Source organism: Salmo salar, chromosome 18, assembly GCF_965601325.2.
Source record: "Salmo salar chromosome 18, fSalSal1, whole genome shotgun sequence".
In the NCBI taxonomy this organism is placed as follows: Eukaryota; Metazoa; Chordata; class Actinopteri; order Salmoniformes; family Salmonidae; genus Salmo; species Salmo salar.
The window spans coordinates 46925001-46944434 of record NC_138308.1 but is presented as its reverse complement, the minus strand read 5'-3'; the positions used below and the strand labels follow the sequence as shown (position 1 = coordinate 46944434).

Below are 19434 nucleotides of genomic sequence, written 5' to 3'. Positions count from 1 at the left end.
CTGTACCAGCTGGGTGGATGGAGAGGTCTGTACCAGGTGGGGTGGATAGAGGGGTCTGTACCAGGTGGGGTGGATGGAGGGGTCTGTACCAGGTGGGGTGGATAGAGGGGTCTGTACCAGCTGGGTGGATAGAGGGGTCTGTACCAGGTGGGTGGATAGAGGGGTCTGTACCAGGTGGGGTGGATCGAGGGGTCTGTACCAGGTGGGGTGGATAGAGGGGTCTGTACCAGCTGGGTGGATAGAGGGGTCTGTACCAGCTGGGTGGATAGAGGGGTCTGTACCAGGTGGGGTGGATAGAGGGTCTGTACCAGCTGGGTGGATAGAGGGGTCTGTACCAGCTGGGTGGATAGAGGGGTCTGTACCAGCTGGGGTGGATATAGGGGTCTGTACCAGGTGGGGTGGATAGAGGGGTCTGTACCAGGTGGGGTGGATAGAGGGGTCTGTACCAGCTGGGTGGATAGAGGGGTCTGTACCAGCTGGGTGGATGGAGGGGTCTGTACCAGGTGGGGTGGATAGAGGGGTCTGTACCAGCTGGGTGGATAGAGGGGTCTGTACCAGGTGGGGTGGATAGAGGGGTCTGTACCAGGTGGGGTGGATGGAGGGGTCTGTACCAGGTGGGGTAGATAGAGGGGACTGTACCAGCTGGGTGGATGGAGGGGTCTGTACCAGGTGGGGTGGATAGAGGGGTCTGTACCAGCTGGGTGGATAGAGGGGTCTGTACCAGCTGGGTGGATAGAGGGGTCTGTACCAAGTGGGGTGGATAGAGGGGTCTGTACCAGCTGGGTGGATAGAGGGGTCTGTACCAGCTGAGTGGATAGAGGGGTCTGTACCAGGTGGGGTGGATAGAGGGGTCTGTACCAGGTGGGGTGGATAGAGGGGTCTGTACCAGCTGGGTGGATAGAGGGGTCTGTACCAGCTGGGTGGATAGAGGGGTCTGTACCAGGTGGGGTGGATAGAGGGGTCTGTACCAGGTGGGTGGATAGAGGGGTCTGTACCAGGTGGGGTGGATAGAGGGGTCTGTACCAGCTGGGTGGATGGAGGGGTCTGTACCAGGTGGGGTGGATAGAGGGGTCTGTACCAGGTGGGGTGGATAGAGGGGTCTGTACCAGGTGGGGTGGATAGAGGGGTCTGTACCAGCTGGAGTGGATAGAGGGGTCTGTACCAGCTGGAGTGGATAGAGGGGTCTGTACCAGCTGGGTGGATAGAGGGGTCTGTACCAGCTGGGGTGGATAGAGGGGTCTGTACCAGGTGGGGTGGATGGAGGGGTCTGTACCAGGTGGGGTGGATAGAGGGGTCTGTACCAGGTGGGGTAGATGGAGGGGTCTGTACCAGGTGGAGGGGTCTGTACCAGGTGGGGTGGATAGAGGGGTCTGTACCAGCTGGGTGGAGAGAGGGGTCTGTACCAGCTGGGTAGATGAAGGGGTCTGTACCAGGTGGAGGGGTCTGTAGCAGGTGGGGTGGATAGAGGGGTCTGTACCAGCTGGGGTAGATGGAGGGGTCTGTACCAGGTGGGGTGAATAGAGGGGTCTGTACCAGGTGGAGGGGTCTGTACCAGCTGGGGTGGATAGAGGGGTCTGTACCAGGTGGGGTTAATAGAGGGGTCTGTACCAGGTGGGGTGGATAGAGGGGTCTGTACCAGGTGGGGTGGATAGAGGGGTCTGTACCAGGTGGAGGGTCTGTACCAGCTGGGGTGGATAGAGGGGTCTGTACCAGGTGGGGTGGATGGAGGGGTCTGTACCAGGTGGGGTGGATAGAGGGGTCTGTACCAGGTGGAGGGGTCTGTACCAGCTGGGGTGGATAGAGGGGTCTGTACCAGGTGGGGTGGATAGAGGGGACTGTGTCAGCTGGGGTGGATAGAGGCGTCTGTACCAGCTGGGTGGATAGAGGGGTCTGTACCAGGTGGGGTGGATAGAGGTGTCTGTACCAGCTGGGGTGGATAGAGGGGTCTGTACCAGCTGGGGTTGATAGAGGGGTCTGTACCAGGTGGGGTGGATAGAGGGGTCTGCACCAGCTGGGTGGATAGAGGGGTCTGTACCAGCTGGGTGGATGGAGGGATCTGTACCAGCTGGGTGGATGGAGGGGTCTGTAGCAGGTGGGTGGATAGAGGGGTCTGTAGCAGGTGGGTGGATAGAGGGGTCTGTACCAGCTGGGTGGATGGAGGGGTCTGTACCAGGTGGGGTGGATAGAGGGGTCTGTACCAGGTGGGGTGGATGGAGGGGTCTGTACCAGGTGGGGTGGATAGAGGGGTCTGTACCAGCTGGGTGGATAGAGGGGTCTGTACCAGGTGGGTGGATAGAGGGGTCTGTACCAGGTGGGGTGGATCGAGGGGTCTGTACCAGGTGGGGTGGATAGAGGGGTCTGTACCAGCTGGGTGGATAGAGGGGTCTGTACCAGCTGGGTGGATAGAGGGGTCTGTACCAGGTGGGGTGGATAGAGGGGTCTGTACCAGCTGGGTGGATAGAGGGGTCTGTACCAGCTGGGTGGATAGAGGGGTCTGTACCAGCTGGGGTGGATATAGGGGTCTGTACCAGGTGGGGTGGATAGAGGGTCTGTACCAGGTGGGGTGGATAGAGGGGTCTGTACCAGCTGGGTGGATAGAGGGGTCTGTACCAGCTGGGTGGATGGAGGGGTCTGTACCAGGTGGGGTGGATAGAGGGGTCTGTACCAGCTGGGTGGATAGAGGGGTCTGTACCAGGTGGGGTGGATAGAGGGGTCTGTACCAGGTGGGGTGGATAGAGGGGTCTGTACCAGCTGGGTGGATAGAGGGGTCTGTACCAGCTGGGTGGATAGAGGGGTCTGTACCAGGTGGGGTGGATAGAGGGGTCTGTACCAGCTGGGTGGATGGAGGGGTCTGTACCAGGTGGGGTGGATAGAGGGGTCTGCACCAGCTGGGTGGATAGAGGGGTCTGTACCAGCTGGGTGGATGGAGGGATCTGTACCAGCTGGGTGGATGGAGGGGTCTGTAGCAGGTGGGTGGATAGAGGGGTCTGTAGCAGGTGGGTGGATAGAGGGGTCTGTACCAGCTGGGTGGATGGAGAGGTCTGTACCAGGTGGGGTGGATAGAGGGGTCTGTACCAGGTGGGGTGGATGGAGGGGTCTGTACCAGGTGGGGTGGATAGAGGGGTCTGTACCAGCTGGGTGGATAGAGGGGTCTGTACCAGGTGGGTGGATAGAGGGGTCTGTACCAGGTGGGGTGGATCGAGGGGTCTGTACCAGGTGGGGTGGATAGAGGGGTCTGTACCAGCTGGGTGGATAGAGGGGTCTGTACCAGCTGGGTGGATAGAGGGGTCTGTACCAGGTGGGGTGGATAGAGGGTCTGTACCAGCTGGGTGGATAGAGGGGTCTGTACCAGCTGGGTGGATAGAGGGGTCTGTACCAGCTGGGGTGGATATAGGGGTCTGTACCAGGTGGGGTGGATAGAGGGGTCTGTACCAGGTGGGGTGGATAGAGGGGTCTGTACCAGCTGGGTGGATAGAGGGGTCTGTACCAGCTGGGTGGATGGAGGGGTCTGTACCAGGTGGGGTGGATAGAGGGGTCTGTACCAGCTGGGTGGATAGAGGGGTCTGTACCAGGTGGGGTGGATAGAGGGGTCTGTACCAGGTGGGGTGGATGGAGGGGTCTGTACCAGGTGGGGTAGATAGAGGGGACTGTACCAGCTGGGTGGATGGAGGGGTCTGTACCAGGTGGGGTGGATAGAGGGGTCTGTACCAGCTGGGTGGATAGAGGGGTCTGTACCAGCTGGGTGGATAGAGGGGTCTGTACCAGCTGGGTGGATAGAGGGGTCTGTACCAGGTGGGGTGGATAGAGGGGTCTGTACCAGGTGGGGTGGATAGAGGGGTCTGTACCAGGTGGGGTGGATAGAGGGGTCTGTACCAGGTGGGTGGATAGAGGGGTCTGTACCAGGTGGGGTGGATAGAGGGGTCTGTACCAGCTGGGTGGATGGAGGGGTCTGTACCAGGTGGGGTGGATAGAGGGGTCTGTACCAGGTGGGGTGGATAGAGGGGTCTGTACCAGGTGGGGTGGATAGAGGGGTCTGTACCAGCTGGAGTGGATAGAGGGGTCTGTACCAGCTGGAGTGGATAGAGGGGTCTGTACCAGCTGGGGTGGATAGAGGGGTCTGTACCAGGTGGAGGGGTCTGTACCAGCTGGGTGGATAGAGGGGTCTGTACCAGCTGGGGTGGATAGAGGGGTCTGTACCAGGTGGGGTGGATGGAGGGGTCTGTACCAGGTGGGGTGGATAGAGGGGTCTGTACCAGGTGGGGTAGATGGAGGGGTCTGTACCAGGTGGAGGGGTCTGTACCAGGTGGGGTGGATAGAGGGGTCTGTACCAGCTGGGTGGAGAGAGGGGTCTGTACCAGCTGGGTAGATGAAGGGGTCTGTACCAGGTGGAGGGGTCTGTAGCAGGTGGGGTGGATAGAGGGGTCTGTACCAGCTGGGGTAGATGGAGGGGTCTGTACCAGGTGGAGGGGTCTGTACCAGGTGGGGTGGATAGAGGGGTCTGTACCAGCTGGGGTGGATAGAGGAGTCTGTACCAGGTGGGTAGATGGAGGGGTCTGAACCAGGTGGGGTGGATAGAGGGGTCTGTACCAGCTGGGGTGGATAGAGGGGTCTGTACCAGGAGGAGGGGTCTGTACCAGGTGGGGTGGATGGAGGGGTCTGTACCAGCTGGGGTGGATAGAGGGGTCTGTAGCAGGTGGGTGGATAGAGGGGTCTGTAGCAGGTGGGTGGATAGAGGGGTCTGTACCAGCTGGGTGGATGGAGGGGTCTGTACCAGGTGGGGTGGATAGAGGGGTCTGTACCAGGTGGGGTGGATGGAGGGGTCTGTACCAGGTGGGGTGGATAGAGGGGTCTGTACCAGCTGGGTGGATAGAGGGGTCTGTACCAGGTGGGTGGATAGAGGGGTCTGTACCAGCTGGGTGGATAGAGGGGTCTGTACCAGCTGGGTGGATAGAGGGGTCTGTACCAGGTGGGTGGATAGAGGGGTCTGTACCAGGTGGGGTGGATAGAGGGGTCTGTACCAGCTGGGTGGATGGAGGGGTCTGTACCAGGTGGGGTGGATAGAGGGGTCTGTACCAGCTGATGGATAGAGGGGTCTGTATCAGCTGGGTGGATAGAGGGGTCTGTACCAGGTGGGGTGCATAGAGGGGTCTGTACCAGGTGGGTGGATAGAGGGGTCTGTACCAGCTGGGTGGATAGAGGGGTCTGTACCAGCTGGGTGGATAGAGGGGTCTGTACCAGCTGGGTGGATGGAGGGGTCTGTACCAGCTGGGTGGATGGAGGGGTCTGTAGCAGGTGGGTGGATAGAGGGGTCTGTACCAGCTGGGTGGATGGAGGGGTCTGTACCAGGTGGGGTGGATCGAGGGGTCTGTACCAGGTGGGGTGGATGGAGGGGTCTGTACCAGGTGGGGTGGATAGAGGGGTCTGTACCAGCTGGGTGGATAGAGGGGTCTGTACCAGCTGGGTGGATGGAGGGGTCTGTACCAGCTGGGTGGATGGAGGGGTCTGTAGCAGGTGGGTGGATAGAGGGGTCTGTACCAGCTGGGTGGATGGAGGGGTCTGTACCAGGTGGGGTGGATAGAGGGGTCTGTACCAGGTGGGGTGGATAGAGGGGTCTGTACCAGGTGGGGTGGATAGAGGGGTCTGTACCAGCTGGGTGGATAGAGGGGTCTGTACCAGGTGGGGTGGATAGAGGGGTCTGTACCAGCTGGGTGGATAGAGGGGTCTGTACCAGGTGGGGTGGATAGAGGGGTCTGTACCAGCTGGGTGGATAGAGGGGTCTGAACCAGCTGGGTGGATGGAGGGGTCTGTAGCAGGTGGGTGGATAGAGGGGTCTGTACCAGCTGGGTGGATGGAGGGGTCTGTACCAGGTGGGGTGGATCGAGGGGTCTGTACCAGGTGGGGTGGATGGAGGGGTCTGTACCAGCTGGGTGGATGGAGGGGTCTGTAACAGGTGGGGTGGATAGAGGGGTCTGTACCAGCTGGGTGGATGGAGGGGTCTGTAACAGGTGGGGTGGAGAGAGGGGTCTGTACCAGCTGGGTGGATAGAGGGGTCTGTACCAGCTGGGTGGATAGAGGGGTCTGTACCAGGTAGGGTGGATAGAGGGGTCTGTACCAGGTGGGGTGGATAGAGGGGTCTGTACCAGCTGGGTGGATAGAGGGGTCTGTACCAGGTGGGGTGGATAGAGGGGTCTGTACCAGCTGGGTGGATAGAGGGGTCTGAACCAGGTGGGGTGGATGGAGGGGTCTGTACCAGGTGGGGTGGATGGAGGGGTCTGTACCAGCTGGGGTGGATGGAGGGGTCTGTACTAGGTGGGGTGGATAGAGGGGTCTGTACCAGGTGGGGTGGATAGAGGGGTCTGTACCAGGTGGGGTGGATAGAGGGGTCTGTACCAGCTGGGTGGATAGAGGGGTCTGTACCAGCTGGGTGGATAGTGGGGTCTGTACCAGCTGGGTGGATAGAGGGGTCTGTACCAGCTGGGTGGATGGAGGGGTCTGTAGCAGGTGGGTGGATAGAGGGGTCTGTACCAGCTGGGTGGATGGAGGGGTCTGTACCAGGTGGGGTGGATAGAGGGGTCTGTACCAGGTGGGGTGGATGGAGGGGTCTGTACCAGGTGGGGTGGATGGAGGGGTCTGTACCAGCTGGGTGGATGGAGGGGTCTGTACCAGGTGGGGTGGATAGAGGGGTCTGTACCAGCTGGGTGGATAGAGGGGTCTGTACCAGCTGGGTGGATAGAGGGGTCTGTACCAGGTGGGGTGGATAGAGGGGTCTGTACCAGGTGGGGTGGATAGAGGGGTCTGTACCAGCTGGGTGGATAGAGGGGTCTGTACCAGCTGGGGTGGATAGAGGGGTCTGTACCAGGAGGGGTGGATAGAGGGGTCTGTACCAGGTGGGGTGGATAGAGGGGTCTGTACCAGCTGGGTGGATAGAGGGGTCTGTACCAGGTGGGGTGGATAGAGGGGTCTGTACCAGGTGGGTGGATAGAGGGGTCTGTACCAGCTGGGTGGATAGAGGGATCTGTACCATCTGGGTGGATAGAGGGGTCTGTACCAGCTGGGTGGATAGAGGGGTCTGTACCAGCTGGGTGGATAGAGGTGTCTGTACCAGGTGGGGTGGATAGAGGGGTCTGTACCAGGTGGGGTGGATCGAGGGGTCTGTACCAGGTGGGGTGGATAGAGGCGTCTGTACCAGCTGGGTGGATAGAGGGGTCTGTACCAGGTGGGGTGGATAGAGGTGTCTGTACCAGCTGGGGTGGATAGAGGGGTCTGTACCAGCTGGGTGGATAGAGGGGTCTGTACCAGCTGGGTGGATAGAGGGGTCTGTACCAGCTGGGGTGGATAGAGGGGTCTGTAACAGGTGGGGTGGATAGAGGGGTCTGTACCAGGTGGGGTGGATAGAGGGGTCTGTACCAGGTGGGGTGGATAGAGGGGTCTGTACCATTTGGGTGGATAGAGGGATCTGTACCAGCTGGGTGGATAGAGGGGTCTGTACCAGGTGGGTGGATAGAGGAGTCTGTACCAGCTGGGTGGATAGAGGGGTCTGTACCAGCTGGGTGGATAGAGGGGTCTGTACCAGCTGGGTGGATAGAGGGGTCTGTACCTGGTGGGGTGGATAGAGGGGTCTGTACCAGGTGGGGTGGATCGAGGAGTCTGTACCAGGTGGGGTGGATAGAGGGGTCTGTACCAGCTGGGTGGATATAGGGGTCTGTACCAGCTGGGTGGATAGAGGGGTCTGTACCAGGTGGGGTGGATAGAGGGGTCTGTACCAGCTGGGTGGATATAGGGGTCTGTACCAGCTGGGTGGATAGAGGGGTCTGTACCAGCTGGGTGGATAGAGGGGTCTGTACCAGGTGGGGTGGATAGAGGGGTCTGTACCAGGTGGGGTGGATAGAGGGGTCTGTACCAGCTGGGTGGATGGAGGGGTCTGTACCAGCTGGGTGGATGGAGGGGTCTGTAGCAGGTGGGTGGATAGAGGGGTCTGTACCAGCTGGGTGGATGGAGGGGTCTGTACCAGGTGGGGTGGATAGAGGGGTCTGTACCAGGTGGGGTGGATGGAGGGGTCTGTACCAGGTGGGGTGGATAGAGGGGTCTGTACCAGCTGGGTGGATGGAGGGGTCTGTACCAGGTGGGGTGGATAGAGGGGTCTGTACCAGCTGGGTGGATAGAGGGGTCTGTACCAGCTGGGTAGATAGAGGGGTCTGTACCAGCTGGGGTGGATAGAGGGGTCTGTAACAGGTGGGGTGGATAGAGGGGTCTGTACCAGGTGGGGTGGATAGAGGGGTCTGTACCAGCTGGGTGGATAGAGGGGTCTGTACCAGCTGGGTGGATAGAGGGGTCTGTACCAGCTGGGTGGATAGAGGGGTCTGTACCAGCTGGGTGGATAGAGGGGTCTGTACCAGCTGGGTGGATAGAGGGGTCTGTACCAGCTGGGTGGATGGAGGGGTCTGTACCAGGTGGGGTGGATAGAGGGGTCTGTACCAGCTGGGTGGATGGAGGGGTCTGTACCAGGTGGGGTGGATAGAGGGGTCTGTACCAGCTGGGTGGATAGAGGGGTCTGTACCAGGTGGGGTGGATAGAGGGGTTTGTACCAGGTGGGGTGGATAGAGGGGTCTGTACCAGGTGGGGTGGATAGAGGGGTCTGTACCAGCTGGGTGGATAGAGGGGTCTGAACCAGGTGGGGTGGATGGAGGGGTCTGTACCAGGTGGGGTGGATGGAGGGGTCTGTACCAGCTGGGGTGGATGGAGGGGTCTGTACCAGGTGGGGTGGATAGAGGGGTCTGTACCAGGTGGGGTGGATAGAGGGGTCTGTACCAGGTGGGGTAGATGGAGGGGTCTGTACCAGGTGGAGGGTCTGTACCAGCTGGGTTGATGGAGGGGTCTGTACCAGGTGGGGTGAATAGAGGGGTCTGTACCAGGTGGAGGGGTCTGTACCAGCTGGGGTGGATAGAGGGGTCTGTACCAGGTGGGGTGGATAGAGGGTCTGTACCAGGTGGGGTGGATAGAGGGGTCTGTACCAGGTGGGGTGGATAGAGGGGTCTGTACCAGGTGGGGTGGATGGAGGGGTCTGTACCAGGTGGGGTGGATAGAGGTGTCTGTACCTGCTGGGGTGGATAGAGGGGTCTTTACCAGGTGGGTGGATAGAGGGGTCTGTACCAGGTGGGGTGGATAGAGGGGTCTGTACCAGGTGGAGGGTCTGTACCAGCTGGGGTGGATGGAGGGGCCTGTACCAGGTGGGGTGGATAGAGGGGTCTGTACCAGGTGGAGGGGTCTGTACCAGCTGGGGTGGATAGAGGGGTCTGTACCAGGTGGGGTGGATAGAGGGGTCTGTACCAGGTGGGGTGGATAGAGGGGTCTGTACCAGCTGGGTGGATAGAATGGTCTGTACCAGCTGGGTGGATAGAGGGGTCTGTACCAGGTGGGGTGGATAAAGGGGTCTGTACCAGGTGGGTGGATAGAGGGGTCTGTACCAGCTGGGTGGATAGAGGGGTCTGTACCAGCTGGGTGGATAGAGGGGTCTGTACCAGCTGGGTGGATAGAGGGGTCTGTACCAGCTGGGTGGATAGAGGGGTCTGTACCAGCTGGGTGGATAGAGGGGTCTGTACCAGCTGGGTGGATGGAGGGGTCTGTAGCAGGTGGGTGGATAGAGGGGTCTGTACCAGCTGGGTGGATGGAGGGGTCTGTACCAGGTGGGGTGGATAGAGGGGTCTGTACCAGGTGGGGTGGATGGAGGGGTCTGTACCAGGTGGGGTGGATAGAGGGGTCTGTACCAGCTGGGTGGATGGAGGGGTCTGTACCAGGTGGGGTGGATAGAGGGGTCTGTACCAGGTGGGGTGGATAGAGGGGTCTGTACCAGCTGGGTGGATAGAGGGGTCTGTACCAGCTGGGGTGGATAGAGTGGTCTGTAACAGGTGGGGTGGATAGAGGGGTCTGTACCATGTGGGGTGGATAGAGGGGTCTGTACCAGGTGGGGTGGATAGAGGGGTCTGTACCAGCTGGGTGGATGGAGGGGTCTGTACCAGCTGGGTGGATGGAGGGGTCTGTAGCAGGTGGGTGGATAGAGGGGTCTGTACCAGCTGGGTGGATGGAGGGGTCTGTACCAGGTGGGGTGGATAGAGGGGTCTGTACCAGGTGGGGTGGATGGAGGGGTCTGTACCAGGTGGGGTGGATAGAGGGGTCTGTACCAGCTGGGTGGATGGAGGGGTCTGTACCAGGTGGGGTGGATAGAGGGGTCTCTACCAGCTGGGTGGATAGAGGGGTCTGTACCAGCTGGGTGGATAGAGGGGTCTGTACCAGGTGGGGTGGATAGAGGGGTCTGTACCAGTTGGGGTGGATAGAGGGGTCTGTACCAGCTGGGTGGATAGAGGGGTCTGTACCAGGTGGGGTGGATAGAGGGGTCTGTACCAGCTGGGTGGATAGAGGGGTCTGTACCAGCTGGGTGGATAGAGGGGTCTGTACCAGCTGGGTGGATAGAGGGGTCTGTACCAGGTGGGGTGGATAGAGGGGTCTGTACCAGCTGGGTGGATAGAGGGGTCTGTACCAGGTGGCGTGGATAGAGGGGTCTGTACCAGGTGGGTGGATAGAGGGGTCTGTACCAGCTGGGTGGATAGAGGGGTCTGTACCAGCTGGGTGGATAGAGGGGTCTGTACCAGCTGGGTGGATAGAGGGGTCTGTACCAGCTGGGTGGATAGAGGGGTCTGTACCAGCTGGGTGGATAGAGATGGTACATCCATCCCAAATGGAACCCTATTCCCTATATGGTGCACTGCAGTAAAAGTAGTTTAAAGCAGTCAGTCAGTCAGTCAGTCAGTCAGTCACCCAACCAGTCAGTCAGTCAGCCAGCCAGCCAGCCAGTCAGCCAGTCAACCAGTCTGCCAGTCAGCCACCCAGCCAGTCAGCCACCCAGCCAGTCAGTCAGCCAGTCAGCCATTCATTGATAAAAAGTTACTTTCAACGTAGCACTTTCATAGGATGCCAACTTTCCAACAAGTCACTTCGTCAAATTTCTGCCCTGCTCGAGCTTTCCTGGTCAACTGTAAGTGCTGTTATTGTGAAGTGGAAACGCCTAGGAGCAACAACAGCTCAGCCATGAAGTGGTAGGCCACACAAGCTCACAGAACTTGACCCCATGAGTGCTGAAGCGCTTAAAAATCGTCTGTCCTCGGTTCCAACACTCACTACCGAGTTCCAAACTGCCTCTGGAAGCAACTTCAGCACAACAACTGTTCTTCGGCAGCTTCATGAAATGGGTTTCCATGGCCGAGCAGCCACACACAAGGCTAAGATCACCATGCGCAATGCCAAGCGTCGGCTGGAGTGGTGTAAAGCTCACCGCCTGGAGCAGTGAAAACGCGTTCTCTGGAGTGATGAGTCACGCTTCACCATCTGGCAGTCCGACGGACTAATCTGGGTTTGGCGGATGCCAGGAGAACGCTACCTGCCACAATGCATAGTGCCAACTGTAAAGTTTGGTGGAGGAATAATGGTCTGGGGCTGTTTTTAATGGTTCGGGCCCCTTAGTTCCAGTGAAGGGAAATCTTAACGCTACAGCATACAATGACATTCTAGACAATTCTGTGCTTCCAACTTTGTGTCAACAGTTCTGGGCAAGGCAATTTCCTGTTTCAGCATGACAATGCCCCCGTGCACAAAGCAAGGTCCATACAGAAATGGTTTGTCGAGATCGGTGTGGAAGAACTTGACTGGCCTGCACGGCCCTGACCTCAACCCCATCGAACACCTTTGGGATGAATTGGAACGCAGACTGTGATCCAGGCCTAATCGCCCAACATCAGTGTCCGACCTCACTAATACTCTTGTGGCTGAATAGAAGCAAGTCCTCTCAGCAATGTTCCAACGTCTAGTGGAAAGCCTGCCCAGAAGAGTGGAGGCTGTTATAGCAGCAAAGGGGGGACCAACTCCATATTAATGCCCAGGATTTTGGAATGAGATGTTGGACGAGCAGGTGTCCACATACTTTTGTGTTATGTTGTGTATATTGAGAAACAAGAGAAGCTTCTCTCTCAGAATAATGGACGTGATATAGTAGGTACCATCACCCTGCACCAAGTGACATCACATCGTCATGAGAACACTTTATTGTAACTGGCTGAGAGACCATAAAGGACAATACAGTGAAGCACCATGTTAGAGGGAGAGGAGAGGAGAGGAGAGGAGAGGGGGAGGAGAGGAGAGGAGAGGAGAGGAGAGGAGAGGAGAGGAGAGGAGAGGAGAGGAGAGGAGAGGAGAGGAGAGGGGGAGGAGAGGAGGAGAGGAGAGGAGAGGAGAGGGGGAGGAGAGGAGGGGAGGAGAGAAGAGAAGAGGAGAGGAGACGAGGGTGGAGAGTAGGGGAGGAGAGAAGAGGAGAGGAGAAGGAGAGAAGAGGAGAGGAGACGAGAAGAGAGGAGAGGGGGAGGAGAGGAGAGGAGAGGAGAAGAAAGAAAGAAAATGGAGTGTGGGGCTGCCGTGTCTGTTATCCGTGTCTGTTGTCCGTGTCTGCTATCTGTCTGCTCTTCAGCAAGGGTGTGAAAGCGTGTGTGTGTGTCCATGTGTGTGTGTGTCTGTCAATCAGTACTTTACCTTCTCGTGTATCTCCTGTGTGGACTGTGCGTCACAGAAGGCGACGGTGGCCAGGTCTTTTAGGATGGGCATCTCCACGGTGCAGTCACGCCCGTCCAGCAGGGCCACTAAGGGGCGAGGCTGCATCGGCCCGTTCATGATCTGGGGCCGGATACCTGGAGAGAAGACCGACAGGGGACAGAGGAAGAGAGGAGTGGTGAGAAACCCTACCAGGATCCCATCTACAAGACACTTGTTCACTTCCAATACAGGAACATACACCCAAACCAGAACCAAACATGAGACATGAGCCCTTTCACAGGTACCGTTCTGATACAGTCAGTCAGTGTCTCGTTTTGACTCATTGATGTCCCTACAGAGGTGAAGGAGAGGAGACAGACAGAGTACTGGATACTACTGGAGGTCTACATGTGACTGAACAACTTCTGTCAACAACTCTGGGCCACAGCTCGATAAATCAATGCTCTGACAACTCTGGATCAGTATCCACAGTCTGACTTACAGGAATCTCTCTCTCTCTCTCTCTCTGTCTCTCTCTCTCTCTCTCTCTCTCTCTCTCTCTCTCTCTCCCTCCCTCCCTCCCTCCCTCCCTCCCTCCCTCCCTCCCCCAATCAGGTGCTGATGTGTGTGTGTGTTGTGTCCTCTCTCTCTCTCCCTCTCAATTTCAATTTAATTGAAGGGATTTATTGACATGGAAAACACATGTTTACATTGCCAAAGCAAGTGAAATAGATAATAAACAAAAGTGAAATAAACAGTAAATATTACACTCACAGAAGTTCCAAAAGAATAAAGACATTTCAGATGTCATATTATGTATATATACAGTGTTGTAATGATGTACAAATAGTTAAAGTACAAAAGGGAAAATAAATAAACATAAATATGGGTTGTATTTACAATGGTGTTTGTTCTTCACTGGTTGACCTTTTCTTGTGGCAACAGGTCACACATCTTGCTGCTGTGATTGGTCACTGTGGTATTTCACCCAGTAGATATGGGAGTTTATCAAAATTGGGTTTGTTTTCTAATTCTTTGTGGATCTGTGTAATCTGAGGGAAATATGTGTCTCTAATATGGTCATACATTGGGCAGGAGGTTAGGAAGTGCAGCTCAGTTTCCACCTCATTTTGTGGGCAGTGTTGCACATAGCCTGTCTTCTCTTGAGAGCCAGGTCTGCCTCCGGCGGCCTTTCTCAATAGCAAGGCTATGCTCACTCTCTCTATCTCTTCCCTCTATCTCTCTCTCTACCACTGTCTCTCTCTCGCTCTCTCTCTGTTCATTCCATTTCTGCCTTCTGTTGTGATTTAACGGGCTTGGCCGGGGTTATAAATGCTCTTTATTTTCAGCGGCAGGCAGGCAACATCTGTGCCGGGAGTTAAGTTAGGAAACCCACTCCGGTAGGCCTGAACAACCTTTCAACAAAAGAAAAAAAACAGGATATTTCCTTCACACACAGAATGACATCATGTGACTCAGGTGACACAGACAGAGGGGGTCTGTAAGGAAGTATAGGTATTGCCTGGGCTGTGTTCAGCAGAACGGAACATTTTGGAACGTTCAGATAGAAATATGCTATGTAGAACAAAAATGCATCTCTGACCATATAGAATAAGGCATCACGTCGGTTCTATTTGTGGTCTTTCTATTTCGCAACATTAGAGAACGTTTTCGTACTGAACATGGATGGCCCTGTTCTTGCAGAATTGAGCTCACCTGAGGGTCTGAATACTTATATAAAGAAGGTATTTCTGTTTTTAATTTTGAATACATTTGCAAAAATGTCTAAACCTGTTTTCGCTTTGTCATCCTGGGGTATTGTGATGTCATCCTGAAGTATTGTGATGGTTTCCTGGGGGTATTGTGATGTCATTATGGGGTATTGTGATGTCATCCTGGGGTATTGTGATGTCATTATGGGGTATTGTGTGTAGGTTGGTGAGGTAAAACATTGATTTAATCCATTTTAGAATTGTGGAACAAAATGTGGAAAAAGTCAAGGGGTCTGAATACTTTCTGAATGCGCTGCCCCTTCACACTGCACTCCCTCTGGCTGCCTCTGGGCCTCACACATTAATGACACAATGTGTGAGGCTCCCCCACCTCCTCCTCCTCCACCCCCCTCTTCCTCCTCCACCCCCCTCCTACTCCCCCACCTCCTCCTCCTCCACCCACCTCCTCCTCCTCCACCCCCCTCCTACTCCCCCACCTCCTCCTCCTCCTCCACCCACCTCCTCCTCCACCACCCCCTCCTACTCCCCCACCTCCCCCACCTCCTCCTCCACCCCCCTCCTCCTCCTACTCCCCCACCTCCTCCTCCTCCACCCCCTCCTCCTCTTCCACCCCCTCCTACTCCCCCACCTCCTCCTCTTCCACCCTCCTCCCCCTCCTCCACCCCCTCCTACTCCCCCACCTCCTCCTCCTCCACCCCCTCCTCCTCCTACTCCCCCCTCCTCCTCCTACTCCCCCACCTCCACCCCCTCCTCCTCCCTCCACCTCTACCTCCTCCAACTCCTCCCCCTCCACCTCCTCCTCCTTCTCCACAGACGGGACAAAAGCAGGTGTCAATTGCCTCTCACTCTCTATCTCCCTCTCTCTCTTACTGTCTCTCCCTCTCTTTCCTCTCTCCCTCTCTCTCTCTCTTACTGTCTCTCTCCCTCTCTTTCTCCCTCTCTCTCTTACTGTCTCTCCCTCTCTATCTCCCTCTCTCTCTTACTGTCTCTCTCCCTCTCTTTCCTCTCTCCCTCTCTCTCCTACTGTCTCTCCCTTTCTATCTCCCTCGTACTGTCTCTCCCTCTCTGTCCTCTCTCCCTCTCTCTCTTACTGTCTCTCCCTCTTTCCTCTCTCACTGAACTCTCTCTCTCTGTCTATCTCTAGTAGTCCTGAGTGTTGCTATAGACAGACTCAGTAACACCAAAGATAAACAAGGGGACAGGAGATAAACAAGGGGAGAGGAGATAAACAAGGGGAGAGGAGAAAAACAAGGGGAGAGGAGCTAAACAAGGGGATAGGAGCTAAACAAGGGGAGAGGAGCTAAACAAGGGGAGAGGAGCTAAACAAGGGGAGAGGAGCTAAACAAGGGGAGAGGAGCTAAACAAGGGGAGAGGAGATAAACGGATCAAACAGCAGAGCAAGAGTGTTTAAAAAACCACATTGTCAGACGACCCAGTCATGTAAAAACCCTGAGATCATCACCCTCTCCTCCCCTTCTCTCTCTCCCTTCCTACTCTCTCTCCCTCCCTCCCTCCACCTCCTCCTTCCCCCTCACCCCCCCTTCTCTCCCTCCCTCCCTCTTCCCCCCATCCTCCTCTCCCTCCCTCCCTCTCCCCCTTCTCTCGCTCCCTCCCTCGCTCCCTCCCTCCTTCCCCCCTCCCTCTTCTCCCCCGTCCTCCTCTCCCTCCCTCCCTCTCCCCCTTCTCTCGCTCCCTCCCTCACTCCCTCCCTCCTTCCCCCCTACACCACCTCCTCCTCTCCTCTCTCTCTCTCTCTCTCACCCTCTCTCTCACCCTCTCTCTCACCCTCCCTCTCTCTCACCCTCCCTCTCATGCCACATTTTATTAGCTATCCAGAAGAGAGAACAGGAAGCGTGCTCCTTGCCTGGAAAATGTTGCCTCCACATTCTTCTGCTCAATAACAACACAGAGCTGCCAAATAAAGGAGGGAACAAGAGAAATTGACGGAAAAAACAGGAAGACTTTCCGATTGTGTTCAGGGGAGTATCGCCCTCTTCCTCCTCCTCCTCTTCCCCTCTCCCTCCTCCTCCTCCTCCTCCTCCCACCTTCCCCCTGTTAAGAGTGTTGTCCTCTGTCTGTCAGTCTGTCTGTTGGCTAGCAGGGAGAGAATAGCTCTATGTCCATACACCGCAGGCACACTCACACACTCACACACTCCACACACACACACACACACACTCCACACTCACACACTCCACACACTCCACACACTCCGTACTCACATACACACTCCACACAGTGAAAGAGAGCCACGGCGAGCAGCTTAGCGATCTGACGGCAGCAGGTCAGAGAGAAAACCTTTAGTCCTTTTATCATCTCCTAGGAAGAAAACAGTTCACTGCTGCTAGTGACTGGAACCAGCATTTAACCTGTTGGGGCTAGGGGGCACTATTTGCACGGCTGGATAAAAAACGTACCCGATTTAAACTGGTTACTACTCTTGCCCAGATTTGGATAGAAAACACTCTAAAGTTTCTAAACTGTTTGAATGGTGTCTGTGAGTATAACAGAACTCATATGGCAGGCCAAAACCTGAGAAGATTCCATACAGGAAGTGCCCTGTCTGACAATTTGTTCTCTTTCTGTGGCATCTCTATCGAAAATACAGCATCTCTGCTGTAACGTGACATTTTCTGAGGCTTCCATTGGCTCTCAGAAGACGCCAGAAAGTGGAATGACGTCTCTCCTGTCTCTGGGCGAAAAACAGCATGAGATTTTGTGAGTGGTCAGGCTGGGAACAGTGACACTGGAGATGCGCGTTCATGTGAATTCTCAATAAAATAGCATAAAAATTGATTTTAAACAGCGTTTGACATGCTTCTAAGTACGGTAATGGAATATTTTGAATTTTTTTGTCACGAAATGCGCTCGCCCTTCGGATACTGACCTGAACGCACAAACAAAACGGAGGTATTTGAATATAACTATGGATTATTTGGAACCAAAACAACATTTGTTGTTGAAGTAGAAGTCCTGGGAGTGCATTCTGATGAAGAACAGCAAAGGTAATCCAATTTTTCTTATAGTAAATCTGAGTTTGGTGAGGGCCAAACTTGGTGGGTGTCAAATTAGCTAGCCGTGATGGCCGGGCTATGTACTCAGAATATTGCAAAATGTGCTTTCGCCGAAAAGCTATTTTAAAATCTGACACCGCGATTGCATAAAGGAGTTCTGTATCTATAATTCTTAAAATAATTGTTATATATTTTGTCAACATTTATCGTGAGTAATTTAGTAAATTCACCGGATGTTTTTGGTGGGTATGCTAGTTCTGAACATTGTTTTTGATATAAATATGAACTTGATTGAACAAAACATGCATGTCCTAGGAGTGTCATCTGATGAAGATCATCAAAGGTTCGTGCTGCATTTAGCTGTGGTTTTGGTTTTTGTGACATATATGCTTGCTTTGAAAATGGCTGTGTGATTATTTTTGGCAGGGTACTCTCCTGACATAATCTAATGTTTTGCTTTCGCTGTAAAGCCTTTTTGAAATCGGACAATGTGGTTAGATTAACGAGAGTCTTGTCTTTAAAATGGTGTAAAATAGTCATATGTTTGAGAAATTGAAGTTATAGCATTTTTGAGGTATTTGCATTTCGCGCCACGCAAACGTCCCACCTTACCCAGGGAGGTTAACAGAATGTGACTGGCAGAACGGGTGTTGAGTGTGGAGGATGAGGGCTGCAGTAGATATCTCAGATAATGGGGAGTGAGGCCTAGGAGGGTTTTATAAATGAGCATCAACCAGTGGGTCTTGCGACGGGTATACAGAGATGACCAGTTTACAGAAGAGTATAGAGTGCAGTGATGTGTCCTATAAGGAGCATTGGTGGTAAATCTGATGGCCGAATGGTAAAGAACATCTAGCCGCTCGAGAAAACCCTTACCTGCCGATCTATAAATTACGTCTCCGTAATCTAGCATGGCTAGGATGGTCATCTGAATCACGGTTAGTTTGGCAGCTGGGGTGAAAGAGGAGCGATTACGATAGAGGAAACCAAGTCTAGATTTAACTTTAGCCTGCAGCTTTGATATGTGCTGAGAGAAGGACAGTGCAACGTCCAGCCATACTCCCAAGGACTTGTATGAGGTGACTACCTCAAGCGCTAAACCCTCAGAGGTAGTAATCACACCTGTGGGGAGAGGGGCATTCTTCTTACCAAACCACATTACCTTTGTTTTGGAGGTGTTCAGAACAAGGTTAAGGGTAGAGAAAGCTTGTTGGACACTAAGAAAGCTTTATTGTAGAGCGTTTAAGACAAAAACCAGGGAGGGGCCAGCTGAGTATAAGACTGTATCATCTGCATATAAATGGATGGGAGAGCTTCCTACTGCCTGAGCTATGTTGTTGATGTAAATTGAGAAGAGTGTGGGGCCTAGGATCGAGCCTTGTGGTACTCCCTTGGTGGCAGGCAGTGGCTGAGACAGCAGATATTCTGAATTTATACACTGCACTCTTTGAGAGAGGTAGTTAGCAAACCATGCCAAAGACCCCTCAGAGACACCAATACTCCTTAACCGGCCCACAAGAATGGAATGGTCTACCGTAACAAAAGCTTTGGCCAAGTCAATAAAAATAGCAGCACAATATCGCTTAGAATCATGGGCAATGATGACATCACTGAGGACCTTTAAGGTTGCAGTGACACGTCCATAACCTGAAACCAGATTGGAAACCAGAGAGAATACTATAGACATCAAGAAAGCCAGTCAGTTGATTATTGACAAGTTATTAAGTCAACTATATTAGGCCTCCACATAATTATGATTTGATGAAAAGCTCCACACACTACATATTTCTACCCCCTCCCAAAAACTCAGTTTATAACTATTCCTGTACTGCCCGTTCCTGTCGATCCTGTCCTGTCCTGTCGATCCTGTCCTGTCCTGTCGATCCTGTCCTGTCGATTCTGTCCTGTCCTGTTGATCCTGTCCTGTCCTGTCGATCCTGTCGATCCTGTCCTGTCAATCCTGTCCTGTCCTGTCGATCCTGTCCTGTCGATCCTGTCCTGTCCTGTCGATCCTGTCCTGTCGATCCTGTCCTGTCGATTCTGTCCTGTCCTGTCGATCCTGTCCTGTCGATCCTGTCCTGTCCTGTCGGTCCTGTCCTGTCGGTCCTGTCGAT

General features: G+C 54.9%; 1 protein-coding gene across 3 annotated transcripts in view; it reads right to left on the bottom strand.

The window, feature by feature from the left end:
- LOC106594219 (C-terminal-binding protein 2) overlaps positions 1-19434 on the bottom strand; it is a 414303-nt gene that overhangs the window by 186155 nt on the left and 208714 nt on the right. For all 3 annotated transcript variants that reach the window (XM_045701166.2, XM_045701165.2, XM_045701164.2), the window contains one exon: positions 12574-12728. In XM_045701166.2, coding sequence (XP_045557122.1) covers positions 12574-12728 — 155 coding nt within the window. The remainder of the gene's footprint in view (positions 1-12573; positions 12729-19434) is intronic.